Below are 19,323 nucleotides of genomic sequence, written 5' to 3'. Positions count from 1 at the left end.
TTGCTCACCTGTCTGATAAAACACATAATATATTAAAGCGTCTTTGGTGTTTCCATGGTTTCTACAAAATAAAACCAGAAACCGAGTGTAACGCGAGTATGATGTCATTGATAGGCGATGCACGGACATGGTCCGAGTCCTGGTTAAAATTGCTTATTTCTCTGGATTTAACGATTCTTGGAAGCATTTGAGATAATGTAAGTACACAAGTCAACAAAATATATAACACTGTTCTAGTGGTTTTTGGATATTTTCATCCAAACATTTTACATATTGTGCTTTTAAGTAGGACTATAAGGGATAGTTCACCTAAAAATGAAAATTCTATCATTTACTTACCCTCAAGTTTTTCCAAACCTGTATGAGTTTCTTTCTTCTGCTGAACACAAAAGAAGATATTTTGAAGAATGTCAGTTGATGGGCCACATTTACTTCCATAGTATTTTTTCCCCCATACTATGGAAATCAATGGGGCCCATCAACTGTTTGGTTACTGATATTTTTCAAAATATCTTCTTTTGTGTTCAGCAGAAGAGAGAAATTCATACAGGTTTGGAACAACATGAGAGTGAGTAAATGATGACAGAATTTTCATTTTTGGGTGAACTATCCCTTTAAGTACATCTTTTTCTGTACTTTCATATTTACTTCTATTGTCTTTGAAATATGGTTAAAGTATACTGTTGCAAGCATTTATGGTAAACTAAAATGTACTTAAATGTCATTTGTATTGAAATTTATATTTATACACATTAGTCATGATGTTGTAATTTAGTGCATTGTAGCGAATTAACTCAAAGGGAAAATATAAATAATTATTCATAACTCATGATTATTAAATATGACTATTTATGAATATTTGAATCAGTTAATCAAATTAACTTGATGTAGCTACATTAAAATTACAACCAATCAATCAATCAGTTCATTCTGTGAACACTCAGTATTGATTATTAATTAATTCTAAGAGAAGGGTATTTTTCATGGCCATAGAAAAATAATTATTTCTTAGCATTTACAGTTCTTAGAGCTGGTAATAGGATCTAAATCATTTAAGAGCCAATTTATTCTCAGACGGGGAGTCAGAACCAAATATGTATTGTGCACAAGTTTTATTAACTAAATCACGAACACATAACTAAACTAACAAACACATACATACACACAAGTCACACGTACATGGGTAAAATGATAAATGATAGAGTGAAACCGAAGTGGGAACAGGAAATGGAGCTATGGAGAAGTCAATTAAACAAGCTGGAAAGGACCATCAGTGTTCTCAGTAATAAAGCACCTTTGCTAACAAAGGTGGTTCACAAATTAATACTAAATCGCTGTTTAGTGTTCAAATGTATGAATCTCGCAAAATGCTTTTAGCTGTTGAAGAGCATCGGATCTGCATGCTGAGGAGAAATCCTTGATGGTTCGGTCTGAAGTTGTAATCAATAACTTCTGTGTTGGATGAAGAAATATCAGTCAGATCAGCAAGAGAGAGAGAGAGAGAGAAGGAACATTGTGCACTGGCTTTTAAGATCCGGGAGAAGTCACACCCCTGAGGGTTGACCTGACCAATGAGAAGATAAAATTTCTGAGCGGCAGGACCCCTCTGTGGGGGCTTTTTACGAGCCATTGTTTTTGAGCATGCTTAAACTGGCTGAGTTGTTGAAGAAGAAACTATTAAAGATTCTTGTAATACTAATGTGCCACAGAGTTAGCTACATGTAACATAAATTACCAAATGGGAAACGAAAGTTGGAGACCATTGATACCAAACATGCTACCCATGTGATTTTAGTTAAGCATACAGTAGTATGCAACTCTGAAACATTAATACAAAGCAGTTCAAAAGAAAGAATTAATATATAGGCCAAACCCTATAAAAGGAAAATCATGAGAGGGGAAAATTGGATACACGTTTATACATTTCTCACGTGGTTATATATAGAATATATAGGATTGAAAGGGTTTATTTTGTCCTTCTCAGAAAGAATTCAGTCAGAGTCACAAGTCTCTGCAAAATTCTTTTTGATCGTAAAAACCTTATCTGATGGTCCATAGTAACTGAGGCCCTTGCCCCAGCTGGTCCATGGGGGAGGGTCCCGCAGAGTGAGTTTTAAAGATCTTTTTGTTAAATATGACAAATAATTGTGTCTGATTTGTCTCAGTCATTACAGCATATTATCTTTAATATTAATATTAACTTTAAATGTAATATTACATAGCACAGTACATTTTTAAAAGTATACATTACATGTGCTTTAGTGTGTTAGTTAACACATCAAAATAAGTGTACTTGTTTAAAGCCTGACAAAAGATGATCGATTTAATGATTTAAATGTACTTTAAAGTAAATCTTTTAATTAGATATTACAAAAGTTGCTTTTTGTGTTAAGAAAGATAGTGTTCTCTCTTTAAGTATACTTAAAAAAATATATTAATATTTTTTTTACACATTTTAAGATTTAAAGTACACTACAAGTGCACATTCAGTACAATTAAGCACACTTCTTGTTCTCAATGAATACACAGTTATATTTTAGCAGCTTTGGCCTTTTGTGATATGATGATAAACAAATGTTTTTGTTCTCATTTTAGATGGAGGAGAGAAGAGATGCTGTCATCTCCAGCCTGGTGAAGTACCTCGGCCCGGAGGCGTCCACCTACATTCACTATAGGGAAAAAGTATGTGGTGAATTTCAGCCAATATGTTCACTGAGTCAGAGACTTTATAGTCATTGTCTTGCAAAACCCTCCGATTCAGCTTTATTTAGGAGCACAATATTTTTCTTGATGCAGCCTCCTTTTTTGGTGCACCTGGACTGTACAGGAAAACAGTGTAGAGGCAAATCGAACAAATTATGCAGAAAAATAGGCCCAGAAAGGCACTAGATTTTTATTTTAGGTCTTTCTGGGAACACCTTTGTGTCTGTGGTGGTTTGTCTCATGTATTTGCAAGTGTCTTACTAATCATCTTTTTTTGTAGAGAAATCGTTCATTTCAAGAAAAATATGCTGTTTTAATAAATGGTAATTGATTTTTGCTAAGCTCCGCCCACTTTGGCAATCGTTGCTAATTCAGATAAGCTTAGCAGAACAACCCAAAGGAATGAATTGGATATTTGTGTCAACAATGTGATTTTCAGTAAAATGTGCTCATAAATTGGTAAAAATAATAAACTGGATATTATTCTTAAGGGGGCTGGAATGAATCGTCACATGCAAATGATTTTAAGTGGCGCTTTTCTTTAAATAAATTCTTAAATTACACAGTAACATGATTAAAAACTGTAGAGCCTGTGAACAATAATCAAGGCAAATGATTCTCAGTCAAAATAAGAAAAAGAGAATGTTTCTAATGTTTCTACAATACATTCATTATGGTAATGTAAATGCTTTAGTTAATTTCAACACCACAGTGACCTGAATCAATATGTAAATAAAATTACATTTTTAGTATCACTAATTTACCTTGCAAATGTAGGTATACTTTATTAGATTATACATAGACTTATGAAATTATAAAAAATATATATCTAATGGGTTAACTTGTATAAGATTTACTGTATTTTTGTTTAGTTTTTAAAAATTGAAAATGAGAAAATGGTAGACTGCAACAGTTGCTAAGGTAGGATTGGTCAGTAATGTTTTTAAGGGCCATGACATGACACACCAAGCTGACGGTCGGTCAAGGTCGGGCCGTCGGTGAGTGTCTGTTGGGCTAGTTTGTCGGGCTATGTCTTCCACACGTCGGCAGCAGTTCGCCCGAGTCAGCTTGATGAATCGGCTTTGGGGCGTCGGTGAGAGATTGCTGTGATTGGCTGTTCAGTTTAGCAAACGAGCCAGTGCATGAGAATAAAAGCAAAAGTGATAAAAGCAAGCAAAGAAGTCAAGACAGCACAGACAGAAGGCCGTTCTAATTTTACTTCACCTTACCTGAGCATACCAATACATTAAATTTTTCTTAACAACATGAACCGCCTGGAATGAAGAAAGTGATCAGCATAATTGATATTCAAAATGGTAAGCCAGCGCTGCTTTGTTTACGGTTTGTATATCTGCAGTCCTAGTTTCAGTTTCCCTTTTTAAATGACGAATATAGACTATTGATTAGGGATGTTCTGATCAGGATTTTTGCAGCCGATACAGATTACCAATTTTTTTTGTCATCATGATCAGCCAATACCGATCTCGATCATTCAAGCTTTATGTAAGTAATAATTAAGCTCTCGGTTGAATGTCAGTGTTTTATCTTTTTCTTTTTTCCAGATAGGTAATACTACAGATGTTATTTACTGTAATGCTATAGATTGTTGTTTTAATTGATAATTTTACAATGAACATTTTAATAGGCCTTTAAAAACAGGGCTTATGCAAAATACTATCCATATTAAGATACTTATTAAAGAGCCTACCTGACTTAATGTCAAACTGAACATAATTACAACCCATAAGGTGTAATTGAACTTTGTTCACATATATGACTAAGAACAAAAACAAACAGAAACAGTGCAACTCCTAAATGAATAAAATAAGTAGTCTGTTACAAAAATGATCAGGAATATTATTGTTGCTGAGTATTTGTGTCCTTCATTCCTATGTCCTACTTAAGTAGGTAAGGCAGGATTCTCTTTATAAATTAGAGCTTTTCTGCATTTTGGGGAGATAGTCCTCTTTTCATCCATAACATATTCGGCTGTACTGAATAGTCACTCACCATCAATACTTGAGTGCTAAACTTCAAGTGCTAGAAATAAAATTCAACATAAATTGTATAACGTAATCAAATGTACAAAAACAGGGCATAATCTTTACAAAAGTGATTTAAGAGCAATAAAAGATTAACCTGATTTACTTTAACACCGAATGCTCTGTTTAAGCTCACTTAAGACATAAACAACTGTATTTACGAAGATATTCACAAAGACAGTTATTTTGACACACAAATTTATGTATTTGACCGTTTAAGCCCAGTAAGATAAGTACTCACGCGGTGTATGAGCAGCAGCTTTATGTGCGTGCGTTCCAGGTGTGCGTGGGTGCTGTCTGAGAGACGGGCTGTGAGTGCAGGCCGCGCACACACCTGTTTCGCTGCTTACTGCACGTGAGCGGTTTCAAATCACTTGTTCTTAAATCGCAAGGCTTAAAAACGCATTGTTTCTTGAGACCTCGTAATAATTTCATACTGGTGATGATTTGACTGCGGCACTAAAGTCTGACATAATCAATTTGCGATTATTTGGTGAGATCGGCCTATTCTAGTGACTCCCGAACGAGTCATAGAATGTGATTATTGGCCGATGCTGATCAATCGGAGCATCCCTTGTATTGATACATTCTGATATAAACAGTTATTTCCTTAAGCGCATGTGGAGAATGCACATGCTAGTTGTCAGTTTCCTGAAGTCCTTTTGGTGTGTTCAAGCGCTGTTTTTCTGCCTAGAAGCAGCCGTCGAGAGTCGATAAAACAATCTGCTTTTGTCACTGCTAGATCTTTGACATCAGCTTGGTGTCATGGCCTTAAGGTGGGGGCAAGTAAAGGGTCAGTTTTAACAGATTAATCTGGATAAACTCAGTTCAACAAATTATTTTAACTATTGCAAATGTATTCATGGGATAAAACTTTTAATTTAAATAAGAAAACTCAGTTTTTCATGCATTTATAAATTAGACCTCAGGCAATGTCAACAGCATGACCCATTTTAGGGGAGGTTTCCATTTTAGGAAATTATATTAAAAATATCATTCAGACAGAGCTGCAGAAATGTTTCATTCATTTTAGTATTTAAAAATAAGGCTGCTAAGTGTAGGTATTTTGTAAGACCCACTCCTTTTGATAGTTCAGTGTTTAATTAGAGGGTTCATACTTATAATTTACACACTATGTACTACCAGTATAATACTCTTTCATATTAACTCAATTCACCAACATTTGATACATTATGTGACCATGTGCGACTCGGGATGCAGAGATAGGCCCAGTATCCCTGTGACCCTATATTGGACAAGCAGTGAAATGGATGAAAGATTGACAGTGAAAACATCTCATAGTCTTGAATGAATCCAAATGTCAAAACTCTCACTTTGTGGCATTTGTTCTCACTGAATGAGTCAGCAAGTGAAAATAACACACATTGTCCAAAACCAGGCATGAAACCTAATAAGAACTGCTACAGTTCATCACCTCTCTCCAAGCTCTTTCTATGGCTTTGACAAACCTCCATGCAACACTCGCCACAGGCGTCAAGTGAAATGGAAATCTCTGTGGCCACCTCTATTCCTAGTTGGCCAAAGCTGAGAACCAGTCCTCCACTGTGCCTGAAATGCACCATTTCACAAAAGAAATGGGAATTTATTCCCCCTGAGAGGTAAAAAGGCGACATAGACCGCGCAGAAGGCGTGATTGAGATTGACAAACGGGCACATTGGTTTGACAACCATCAGCTTCAACAGTGTGTTAACATTTTACCGCCTTGGTGCAAAAGGGGTGTCAGGCCACTTTAGCACTATAAGTGAAAAAGGAGAATAGCCTTGAGCAACTCCTTGGCCTGTAGCTTGAGAGAGCAGGAGAGGATGATAGGACTACTGATGGCAAGGCCTTTTTCCAATGAGCTGCAACTGAGAAAGGAAATTTTCAACCCAGAGAGTCCTGAGAAGTCTCATGTGTTGGGCACATTATGGGCACATTGTGGAAAGCAAAGGTGCATCAACTCAGAAAACCTAATCAAAATAAAACTGAAATAGTGATATATCTTATCAAATAGTGATCATCAAATCAAAGGCTGCTGTGCTGTGTGAGTGAAGAGTGGCACTGTATTAATTTACATGTGTGCAGCTGTTTTCAGAGCAGCTCGGTTCACAGTAATGTTGCTTCTCATAAACGCCATCTCTGCAAGTGCTGGAGTTTAACATGCATTTGGGAATGCAATGTGTGCTAGGTTTACTTTGTTTATATTCACATTTGCATAATTTCCAACATTTTTGTGGGCAGAAGTTTACTGCATTTCACCAATGCTTGAGGATTTGACATGGTAAAAACTTGAGGGTTTGAACATTTGAAAGTGAAGAATTTAAGACAAAAATATTTATTTTATATATTATATATATATATATATATATATATACACACATTAGCAGAGTCTTTGGTCTTTGTATCTGAATGTCTCGGCAGATTGTAATGTGAGATATTTTCATATGAAATATTGCAGTTCAAATCACAAATCAATATCACAAACCAATATGACAAAATAATCACAATATAATTTTTTGGCCATGTCGTGTAGCCCTATTTATATTGTTATATTTTGTAAATGACAATGATAACATGGTGAATGTCCGGATTACATTCATATTACACACATTCGTACTATATAGAACATACTTTGTTAACGGTCGCAAAGTACTTACTGTATTTGCCCAATTGGAGAGTATGCAGTTTTAGACACAGGCTGTGTTCGAAATCGTCTCCTATACCCTCATTTTGTACTTGCTGTTTAATAATCGTTTGAAACTTAGCAAACTGGCAGGTCCAGTAGTAATGAAAAGATTTATCTTGAACTCTTTCATGTATAAACCTTAATTAAATTAATAATCAATCAAAAAGGAATTTATATCTGTATATTACGCTGTACCCACTTTGGACCAGCGGTTTGGAAAATGGATGGATGTATTATTCAGCTGCAGGCGCCATCTTCTGGTGAGACACAGTAATTTATTCGGCACGACTTTCACAGTGCATTATATGTATTCTCTAGCCTTTAAGTGTACATCAGCTGTACAATTATTATTGCGGTGCATTATGGGATTGACTGAGTGCTCTTGATAACGTCCACTATGGTTTTGGACACCACTACAAATGGCTGTCCCCTCAAATAGTGCCCTATTTAAGGGTATCGGGGGTGATTTCAGACACAGCCTATATATTTTTTCTACACTTTTTTATGTTGTGCTGGACAGTGGTCTTTGACTTATAATAACACCTAGTGGTGTGGAGACAGCATCGGTTTTTAGTATTTAGCTGATCATATAAAGCTAATGGTTAACCCTAATTGTGTTATTAATAATTTCATAGAAAGATGATATTAAAAATAGAGCTGTTTGAGATGCCAACATGTTCTTCTAATACAATCTTATACAAGTCCAAAAAGATATGTTATTCACTTGTTAACATGCTTGGGTTTTAAGGGTTTTGCTTCAAGTACCTTCATAAAATCTACAGGGGAATTTAAGAACATTCAACATTAACCAAGGTGCCATCAGGGTATTTTGTTAAGAAAGGCTACAGGGCTGTAATGATGAAAAATGCTATGAATAATGAATAATTGTTCATTAAATGAAATTATAAATAATTTCTAGTCCTTTTATTTAGTTTGAACATGAACTGAACAAGCATAAGGGGAACATTTAGTCTAATCCACACAAAATTCATAGAGGTGACCTTATTAAAAGTGAGAAATAGGCGGTTGTAGGGAGTTTATGATAATGTAAAGCTGCATTGATATAAAAGTAACATGCTCAATGAGAAGAGAAATAAGAAGACTGAAGACTGTCTGCCAAATGTTGTCTGCCAGACATGTAAAAGTTTTGTCATTGTCAATGCAAAAGGCACCTGGATATTAAATTCGTCTCTCCTGAGAAATAAAGGACAAGCTACATCACAACCATAGAGTGTAAATGTTTCTCAGATCATTTATTAGTCCGAATGTAGAGTTCACATTGATACTGACTGTTGTAAAATGTTAATTGTTGTTTTCTTTTTTCAGGAATGGGCAAAGGAGGAATATAGTGGAGGCTGTCCTGTGAATGTAATGACTCCTGGGATGCTAACGTATTACCACCCTAGTCTTCGAAAGCCCTTCGGCAGGTAAAGCAATCCACTACACTGGCCAAATCCCTTCATGTTTAACAAAGCCTATTTCAAAGGCCCAATGCCTCATTTAACAGTGTCCTCTGTCCTTCAAGGAATAGTTTACACAAAAATGAAAATTCTGTCATTATGTGTTCACCCTCATGTCGTTCCAAACCCACTGTTATTTTTTCCATAGAACACAAAATGAGTTTGTTTTTTTTTCTTTCTTCTTCTTTACACAGCTCTTTCCCATACAGTTTATAGAGTGACCACAGCTGTCATGCTTCAGGAAAGCACTATATTTATAAAAAAAAAAAAAAAAACACACAACCAAAAAAAAGAATCCATTTAACTCCAAGCCTACATTAAAGCTATTAAATGCCTTTTGAAGACTTTGAATAAAAACATGAGTCATATAGATTACTTTTATGGTCTTGGAGTGAAAAAACAAGACCAATAAACTTGGCCAATAAAAGTAGCTCAGATCTCATTAGGCTTTTCACACTTAAAATAGTTAACCCCGGATCATTCTAAACCCCTGGTAAACGGAATCCTGGTGTAACGAGGAGTCAGAAGCCATGGGATCCATGTGCAGCTTTATTGTTGACAATCATAGTTTAACAGGCAAGGGTAAATCACTGGCAACAACAGTATCACAGACAGGGCAGAAACGTAACGAAGGGACAGGCACAGGGTCGGGGCTGGCAGCAGACAGAACAGGCAGTATCCAGATAAACAGGCAGGTAGTCAGATGGGCAGGCAGCAAGACGTCATAACAGAATAAACAATCCAAGGTCATACACGGGAAAACGCTCAGAAATGTTAGCCGTGGCAAAACAAGACTTAGCGGTGTGTGTGTGTGTGTGTGAGTGCGCATTTTATAGTCCACCGGAAGGGGATCAGGTGAGCGCGTGATCAGTGCCAGGCAGTGGGTTATGGGAAACGAAGTCCAAACGAGTTCAGTACTCCGGTGACGGAGCCCTCAGGTGGTGATCGGAGGGAGCCACAGAGGCCGCATTCGTGACACCTGGGTTACAGTATCTCACAGAAGTGAGTACACCCCTCACATTTTTGTAAATATTTTATTATATCTTTTCATGTGACAACACTGAAGAAATGACACTAGAGGTCTGCATTCCCGTGGCTCTCCCGTGGGACCTGATAAGATTTCTTGCTGCGCGGGATTAAATTTTGAATGAAAGGCGGATTGCGGTCGGTAACTATAGTGTACTTTAGGCAGGAGTGGGCGGTCTGACAATAACACGGTCGCTCCCGAGATGCTTTGACATCAGCGCATCTGTGCTTGAACTTGAAGTGAAGAAAACTTTCTGCAGTGGTGGCATTCACACAGTCCCCAGTTCCCTGTCCTGAGAAACCTGGCAAGATATGTTCTTTACATTAGAGGTCTGCGCGCGTGCACCTTCAGAGATCATTCAACCTTTGTGATCGGATTTTGGAGGAGAGACGTTCTGAAACAGTCAGTCAGCGTCATTCTGTTCTTGCGTGGATGTTAAAAAAGATTTCATTTTGCAGTATAGCTAGTAAGCCAACAGTTTTTGCCCCAGTGCCGGCAGCACTCATGCAGCCCCAGACCATCACACTCCCACCACCATGCTTGACTGTAGGCAAGACACACTTGTCTTTGTACTCCTTACCTGATTCCCGCCACACACGCTTGACACCATCTGAACCAAATAAGTTTATCTTGGTCTCATCAGACCACAGGACATGGTTCCAGTAATCCATGTCCTAAGTCTGCTTGTCTTCAGCAAACTGTTTGCGGGCTTTCTTGTGCATCATCTTTAGAAGAGGTTTACTTCTGGGACGACAGCCATGCAGACCAGTTTGATGCAGTGTGCGGCGTATGGTCTGAGCACTGACAGGCTGACCCTCCACCCCTTCAACCTCTGCAGCAATGCTGGCAGCACTCATATGTCTATTTCCCAAACCCAACCTCTGGATATGACGCTGAGCATGTGCACTCAACTTTTTGTTTCGACCATGGCGAGGCCTGTTCTGAGTGGAACCTGTCCTGTTAAACCGCTGTATGGTCTTGGCCACCGTGCTGCAGCTCAGTTTCAGGGTCTTGGCAATCTTCTTATAGCCTACACCATCTTTATGTAAAACAACAATTCTTTTTTTCTGATCCTCAGAGAGTTCTTTGCCATGAGGTGCCATGTTGAACTTCCAGTGACCAGTATAAGAGAGTGAGAGCGATAACACCAAATTTAACACACCTGATCCTCATTCACACCTGAGACCTTGTAACACCAACGAGTCACATGACACCGGGGAGAGAAAATGGCTAATTGGGCCCAATTTGGATATTTTTACTTAGGGGTGTACTCACTTTTGTGGCCAGCGGTTTAGACATTAATGGCTGTGTGTTGAGTTATTTTGAGGGGACAGCAAATTGACATGCTGTTTAAATGTATTATTTACTTATGATAATTAAACAAATTTAATTTATTTATTTTTTCAAATAGTTAAATAAAATAGTAAAATATTTCCAACAGTTTTTGCTATGGAAATTGGTACAGCGAATTGTGAAATTTTGGTACCGTGACAGCCCTAGGTTCTAGTACCAAAACGAATGTTAGTACTATTAGAATATTTAATAATAACAACCGCCTTTATTAATTAGTTATTAATAAAAACTGTAGTCCAGGCACAAAAACAATTATTATTATTATTATTATTAATAATATTTTTTTTTATTAAATATTTATTAATTACTCTTATTAACAATAACATTAGTTCAGGCAACAAACTATTTGTAATAATATTAGAATATTTAATAATAATAATCAAATTGAATAATTTCTTCACTTGTTTTGTCATTTTTGGAGTTTGACAGACATATGACTTTTATGGAAAAGAGGAGGGTTAAAATTCTTCAAAACTTCACTTTTGCAAAAACATAACAGTATACAGGTTTGGAAAGACATGAAGAAGAGTAAATAGTGACAATGTTAATTTTTGGGTAAAACTATTTAATTAGAGATCTCGTTGACTTTAGCAGACATTATGTGCAGATAAAAATAAAAGTGATAGCAGTACATAAATGCCCATTTTACCTTGAAGTGCAAATGCCACACCATGCATGACTTAATGTCAAAAGGACAGCGCTCTCGGGGGAAAACGTCTCAAAAGCTATTTGAAATGGGCCGGTTAAGCGATTGACAGGGCTGAACTAATGCTCGCCCAAGGAGAACGTACAGAAAGAGCGTGCAAGAGAGAAAGCGAGAGAGTGCGGTGGCTGGAATTGAAATTTCCATAATAGAATTAAATCCATAGGGAGAGGAATGAGTTCATCATATAAAGGTGGTTGAGGCATGTACAGACTTTCTATTCTGTCTGGTACCTGTGCGGGTGATGAGCCGTTTCCTGAAAGAGGGCTGTAATCTGTCCTTGACCCACTTGGAAGCAGACGAGATCTTGAAGCTCTTGATCTCTTAGATGCTACAAGACTCTTTCATGCATTAAATCTCCATCCATTCTTTCTCACTGTAGCTACAGAAAAGTTAAGTGATTCATATTAGATGTGAATAATTAAAAGGAGAGGAAGGTAGGGCTGCTCGATTATGGCAAAAATCATAATCACGATAATTTTGGTCAATATTGAAATCATTATTATTACCACAATTATTGGTGAGAATTATGATAAGTCTTATTTCATGATATGAGTAATTTTAGATATCAGTAAAATTTCACAATTATCAATAGGCTATTTCAGCAAAAACATACTAGGTTAACTAATGTAGCTATTAAGTAAAAGGTCCTCAAAACAGTTATAGCAGACAAGTAAACAGTAAAACAATAAGAACAAAGAAACTAATTACAAACAAAATGGTCATAAATACAGAACAAAAATACAAATTAAATAAACAGTGCTTTAAGATTTTCAGGAATATGTGCTAACAATGGTTTTCAGAAAAGTATTAGCCTACAACAGAAACTGAATAAAGTAATCAAATGTAAAATAACACTGCATAGTTTTCACTACATTAAATATAGATTAATCCTTATTAAAGGATTAGTTCACTTTCAATTGAAAATGACCCCAAGCTTTATTCACCCTCAAGCCATCCTAGGTGTATGTGACATTCTTCTTTCTGATGAACACAATCAGAGAAATATTAATAAATATCCTGATGCATCTGAGCTTTATAATGGCAGTGAGCGAGGATCAACAAGTATGAGCTGAAGAAAGCGCTTCCATCCACATCCATCCATCATAAACGTATTCCACACGGGGGGGGGGGGGGTTAATAAAGGCCTTCTGAAGCAAAGCGATGCATTTGTGTAAACAAACAAACAAAAAAAAAATCCATATTTAACAAGTTATGAAGTAAAATATCTAGCTTCCGCCAGACCACCTTCCATATTCAAACTACGGAAAAAACGGAACTGGCGTCGCGTCAGTTAAGCTTTTTCCGTAAGTTGAATAGGGAAGGCGTAGGACCGAGCGTAAGCATTTTGAACTGTGAGAGTTTTACACTTTCTTCGTAAGTAGAATGTGGAAGGCGGTCTAAAGCTCGGATGCGTCAGGATATTTATTAATATTTCTCAGACTGTGTTCATCAGAAAAAAGAAAGTCACATACACCTAGAATGGCTTGAGGGTGAGTATAGCTTGGGGTAATTTTCATTTGAAAGTGACCTAATCCTTTAAAGCTACAAACGTTACTCATTCAAGAACAGTGAGTGATTTTATCTTTGATTAACATTGATGACAGACTGAAGCAGTAATATTGGGCCGCTGTCACTTTAAGACCGAATGCAGGGTTCAATATACTGTTACACACGTGTTTTATTTTCAACTGTTTATATTCACTTGAGACATAGTGACTTTGTTTACGTGGATACCAAAAGAGCATTTTTGTGCATAGGCTATTTGACCGTTTAGACGCATATCCGAAGCCCACAGTATACTTTGCTTATGCACGTTCTGCTCGGTCTCGGAGCGCACACAGAAAGCCGCCTGGGGAACATTGCTTCTTTCACGGCTTAATGCGTAAATAATAACACTGTTTAATATCAAGCACGTCCCACGGTTTAGCAACAGTAGACTGCATTTTACAACACTCACTTGTTCGGCTGATTTGGATGTTAAGCTTGGCTTAGAGAGGAACAAAAGTGCACCGCTGAATGTGGCAGTGGTACAATAATTATTTACCTTGATTATCTTGTTTTCATAATTGTTAGAAGCCAAAATTGAAATTGAAAATCAATTACGGTTAATCGCACAGCCCTAGCACAAGAAAAGCCGTTATTAAATGGTAGTACATGACAAGATTCTGTTAAATAATACTTATAATTAGGGCTGACAATTTAACATGTTAATTTAGTAAAATTAATTCTAAATCATTCTTAATTCTCATTTTAATTGTTAACTAGTTTTTTGAAATGAAGAAATACATCTTTTTATTTGCATTTACATGCTTTCCATTCTAGTCAGCTATGCATTAATTTGCTCAATGCTGGAAAAAATAAAACATTAAAAAATTAAATAAATACAGGGACCAGTGTTGTGACGAGGTGGTACTTGGATGTTTTTTTTGTTTGAAGGTGATACATGGCCTGAAAAGTTTGAAAACTGCAGCACTAGACTGTTAGATATTATGCTGGCTGCTTTTGATGCAGTATTTCCAGAGTTAGAAAAGCATCTCTTGCCTGCCACAGATGATGGAATAGAAAACAAACCACTTTCATGTCTTCGAAGTAATTCGCATAGACAAAGAGCATAGGTGAAAGCACTGTGGGTAAGGGATATCCCTGAGGGTTTCATTCAAGTCCACACATCCATAATGCATAAAGAATAAACAGCGTGGTGGATGGGAATGGTCTTGCATGGAGAATTTGTTGTTGAATGCAGCAATAAGCATTTTTGAGAACCCAATTAAAAGTTATTTCTGTTAAATTCACAACAGACATGAATACGTGCACTATCTGCTGGAGGTTGTGTGAGCTGTTTTATATGTGCATAAATTAACCACCCTATGGAGTTACTAGGACCGTCAGATTAGATATTTACTTTCTTAGTTAATAGTTTTTGCTTTTGTTCCTCTATTGTAAGTCTCATTGAATAAAAGCATCTGTTAAATGCATAAATGTAAAATGTTTAATATTGCATTTATAAACTTTAATTTTACTGCATTTTACTTCAGATTTATATTTTAATTATTGTATAATATATAGGTGGGCCTTTTTAATTAAAAAAAGATAGTAAAATACATTTGTATTATTTTTACATTGTATTTATAATTATATTTACTGTTCAAATGTTTTTTTAATAAGTCTCTATGTTCACCAAGGCTGCATTTATTTGATTAAACATACAGTAATACAATAATATTATACTGAAAGCTGAATTTTCAACATCATTACTCCAGTCTTTAGTGTCACATGATCCTTCAGAAAAAAATTCTAATATGTCTGATGCTCAAGAAACAGCTGCTTAATATTTTTGTAGAAATCATGATACTTTTTTCTGGATTCTTTGATGAATAGAAGGTTTTATATATATATATATATATATATATATAGATATATAGATTAGATAGATACTGTAGTGGAATCTAAGGTCTTTGAATGCTCAATGACATACTTGTGTAAAGAGTCATGACTGCTATTAGCACAAACATCGATTTAGTTAACTAATATAGCTATTATTCATTTTGACAGTCATCAACCATGAATACAAAGTCTTTATATTAACAGTCACCTTGACATTTTCAAAAAAACACTAACCTCCCCCTCAAAACGACATCTGTTCTCTTCATTACATGTGTCTCAGGTGGAGGGTGGGACTATATATTCTCCACAACTGACTGCAAACTGCCATTCAGATCTGCGTCCATATAGTTACGATTCAATCAAGGACAAATTCAAAGGACAAAATAGAAAGACAGAATCAAATCCCTCCCTACATTTTTCTCATTCCAGAAGCCATTTCACTTGTTTACACCTGGTATCAAGAAGCGTTTTTGTCAATCCGATCACAAGTGGACAATGCTAAATACAGGTATAAATGGGGTGTAAAACTTTTTAGGGCTTTTCACACTTGAAATGTTTAACCCTGGATCATTCTAAACCCTGGGTAAATGGAACCTTGGTTATCATTCACATTTCACATTGCTCACACTATACCCATGGTTTTTCTGAGTGAAATTTTCAAACTCTAAAGGTAAGAATGACTGTCTCTTCTTCACTCCAATTGTCACATTTTCCATCACCGTTTGACATTTTTCCTATCATACGCAGAAACGACTGCTTATACATCACGCGGTGTTTCCGTGACTGCCCAAAGCGCATGAATATAAAGGCACACGACAGCTGCATTGGTGGCCGCCTACCTGTTGGCCAAACCAGAACTAGGATTTAAATGGATTTAAAGGGATTTGTTTCTTGACAGTATTTGGTTGTTGTACCTTAAAAATAATTTAATTTATAAAGTAGTTTATAAAGTAATTTAGAGATTCTAGTCACCATGAAGCATTTTACGTCCATAATGGCAAGTATTTCTGAGTGAAACATGATTTTCTTTGAGAAAAAAAGGGCAGGACTTCATTGTCCATTGGAAATTGATTGGTCCATGAAACTATACTATAACAGAGAAGTGTGTTACGTACAAGAATAGTGAAATAAGAGTCATGTAATTACACACGATTCACACGATTGGTTGTCGGTTGCTAAGCGTCTAGTTATAATATTCTAACACCGCATCGTTTCACACTGTACAAGTTTGGCACTGCAATGCGAACTTAACACCTCCAGAGCAGGGTTTCATAACCCTGGGTAAAAAGCAGTGCTAACCCCGCATTTAAATTACAAGTGTGAAACGCTCCTTCACCCAGGGTTCAAAGCGGTGTTTAGAGTGACAATAACCGGTGTTAAGTGCAGTGTGAAAGCCCTTTTGAGCTTGTCCACTTTTGACCACTTCCAGAGGTAGTCGAAAACGCATTTGACCGGATTGCATTTGTAGTGTAAACGTTCATGTGGTCTAATATGTTCGAACAGCAATAAAAGAACGCCTACTCTCCACCTACTGAACTAATGCGTAACAATTATGGATAGCAATGGCCTGACGGGATTTAAACTTTGTCGGCTGAAGACCCAAGTTTGGTTTAAAGACAAAAAATGAACCAAGTACAATGTTCTTTCACCATTCCTGATTTCTAACACACACTCACCGCATTCTGTGTGGTCTTACGACTGTCAGAGCAGAATCGAAAGCTGATGCTCTCTGTATGTTTTTTGTATGTGTATACTTCTTAAAACCAAGTATAAACAGGGCCTCTGATATATGTCACAATAAGGAAGAAAAGACTTCATACTGACTTTAAAGAATACAGGAAGTTGTAACACTTTAATTTTCTGTCTCTTTTGTCAGGATTCATTGGGCAGGCGCAGAGACGGCCACCCAATGGTGTGGATACATTAGTGGGGCAATTCAGTCCGGTCAGCGGGCAGCTATGGAGGTCCTAGCTCAGATGTGTCCTTCTTCTCTGTCCCGGGAGGAACTGGACGCAGTGCAAGCTTCCCTGAAACCCAGTGACCCAAGAAAGGAGTCAAAGTGCAAGTCGTCCAAGTCTTACTGCCTCCTCGGTGTGGTAATGACAGCAGCTGCATTGGTGGCCGCCTACCTGTTGGCCAAACCAGAACTAGGATTTAAATGGATTTAAAGGGATTTGTTTCTTGACAGTATTTGGTTCTTGTACCTTAAAAATAAAAATAAAAGTAATTTAGCGATTCTAGTCACCATGAAGCATTTTACGTCCATAATGGCAAGTATTTCTGAGTGAAACATGATTTTCTATGAGAAAAAAAGGGACTTCATTGTCCATTGGAAATTGATTGGTCCATAAAACCATACTATAATAGAGAAGTGTGTTGCGTACAAGAATAGCGAAATAAGAGTCATGTAATTACGTGATGTACTCGGTTATGTGGAGGAAATATGAAACAATAAAGCACAGAAATGAAGCAAACACACTGTGAGCTATAAATGTTTTTGTCAAGCACAATGAGTGGCTCTCTTTCAACCCCATGAGAATTTCAATTGTTATCAGGAGAATAAAGCACGTCGGATACTTAAGTTTGTCAAGGCCTCTTTGAACAGGTTAAATGTGTTTAATGGCACTCTCGCCGTGCATAAATGCACAATGCCACATCATTTTAGATAATGACAATAATATAGGCAGTGAAAATGACAAACTATAGTAGACCAAACTGTAATCAAACATTTTTTAAAATGTGTACACATTTATTAATATTAACATACAATATAAAATATCCCAGAAACAGTATCATTGTACAATATCAGTATTAACAATCTTGACACTAATACACTAATACTCTGTATACTCACCTACTATATTTCAAACAGCCAATAGGTTGAAGCCTTGAGCACTATGTAATTACATAAAAATAATTCTAAGCTTGAATCAAAGCTTTTGAAATAATTTAGTATAAAGAATTATCAACCTTTTAGGTGATACTGCATGTAGGAAACTATTAACTGTTAGTTTGGTCTCACTTTATATTAGGTGACTTACATCAAACAATGTACTTATTGTGTTCATATTGTATTGCACAACACTTTTGAGGTAGGATAAGGTTGAGGACAGGTTTGGTGGTATGGGTAGGTTTAAGAGTTGGTTTAAGGGAAGGCGTAACATTGTAATTATAGATGTAATTACAGAAATTAATTACAGCTATAATGCAGGTATTTTTTAAATATAAGTACAATGTGAAAACGTATACAATGCGTGCATTGTATCAAATGATTCATTTAAATGTTTGTACATAGTAATTAAAGACATCTAATATAAAGTGGGACCAATTTGTTCATGTTCACATGTGTTGGAATTAACTTGTCTGTGCTATATAAGTTGTAGTTAATATTACATTTATGCTGTCACATCTGTGAAATGTTAAAATGCACTATGTTAGTAAATGAATACATTTACAGTTTAATCCATTACTGTTGTTTTTTGTGGTATATCTAATTAATGCTGGTTATGTAACTAAGTGACAGTGCACAAAGAATCCATATTAATTTCTATGTATTTAATTTTGCTTCAGAAACAAATTTGTCTTGCATGTGGTAACATAAGTGCACAATAAAGCATTTCTATATTTGTTTTTTTTCATTCATTTTCTAAAAGAAACATATATTGATATCTTGCAGTGTCATTTTTTTCCCCATCATATTTTAACCAACAGTGTTTAAATTAAAACCATTCAGTTATAACCTTGATATGTCTTTTTTGTTTTATCTTAAAATATTGTTAATTTAAAATAACCCATCACCCCTTTCGGGAGCAGAGAGCCATGTTAACGGAGTGAGTCTCACGGAGGAGGTCTGGAAGAATAAAAGGAGGAGTGACGACAGTGAAGGACAGTGTGTTTTGTACCTTCGTGAAGTTGGCACCCCATAAAACGAAATAATTCCCAAAACTACGCCATTCGTTTC

General features: G+C 36.3%; 1 protein-coding gene across 2 annotated transcripts in view; it reads left to right on the top strand.

Annotated features, from left to right (window-relative positions):
• si:ch211-127i16.2 (probable flavin-containing monoamine oxidase A) overlaps positions 1-18,991 on the top strand; it is a 54,389-nt gene extending 35,398 nt beyond the window's left edge. For both annotated transcript variants that reach the window (XM_051908405.1, XM_051908404.1), the window contains 3 exons: positions 2,596-2,682; positions 8,759-8,859; positions 17,239-18,991. In XM_051908405.1, coding sequence (XP_051764365.1) covers positions 2,596-2,682; positions 8,759-8,859; positions 17,239-17,530 — 480 coding nt within the window. In that variant the 3' untranslated portion in view covers positions 17,531-18,991. The remainder of the gene's footprint in view (positions 1-2,595; positions 2,683-8,758; positions 8,860-17,238) is intronic.
• Positions 18,992-19,323: the final 332 nt, after the last annotated feature.

The sequence above is a fragment of the Ctenopharyngodon idella genome, chromosome 10, assembly GCF_019924925.1.
Source record: "Ctenopharyngodon idella isolate HZGC_01 chromosome 10, HZGC01, whole genome shotgun sequence".
NCBI lineage: Eukaryota > Metazoa > Chordata > Actinopteri > Cypriniformes > Xenocyprididae > Ctenopharyngodon > Ctenopharyngodon idella.
This window is presented reverse-complemented; position numbering and strand designations above follow the sequence as displayed.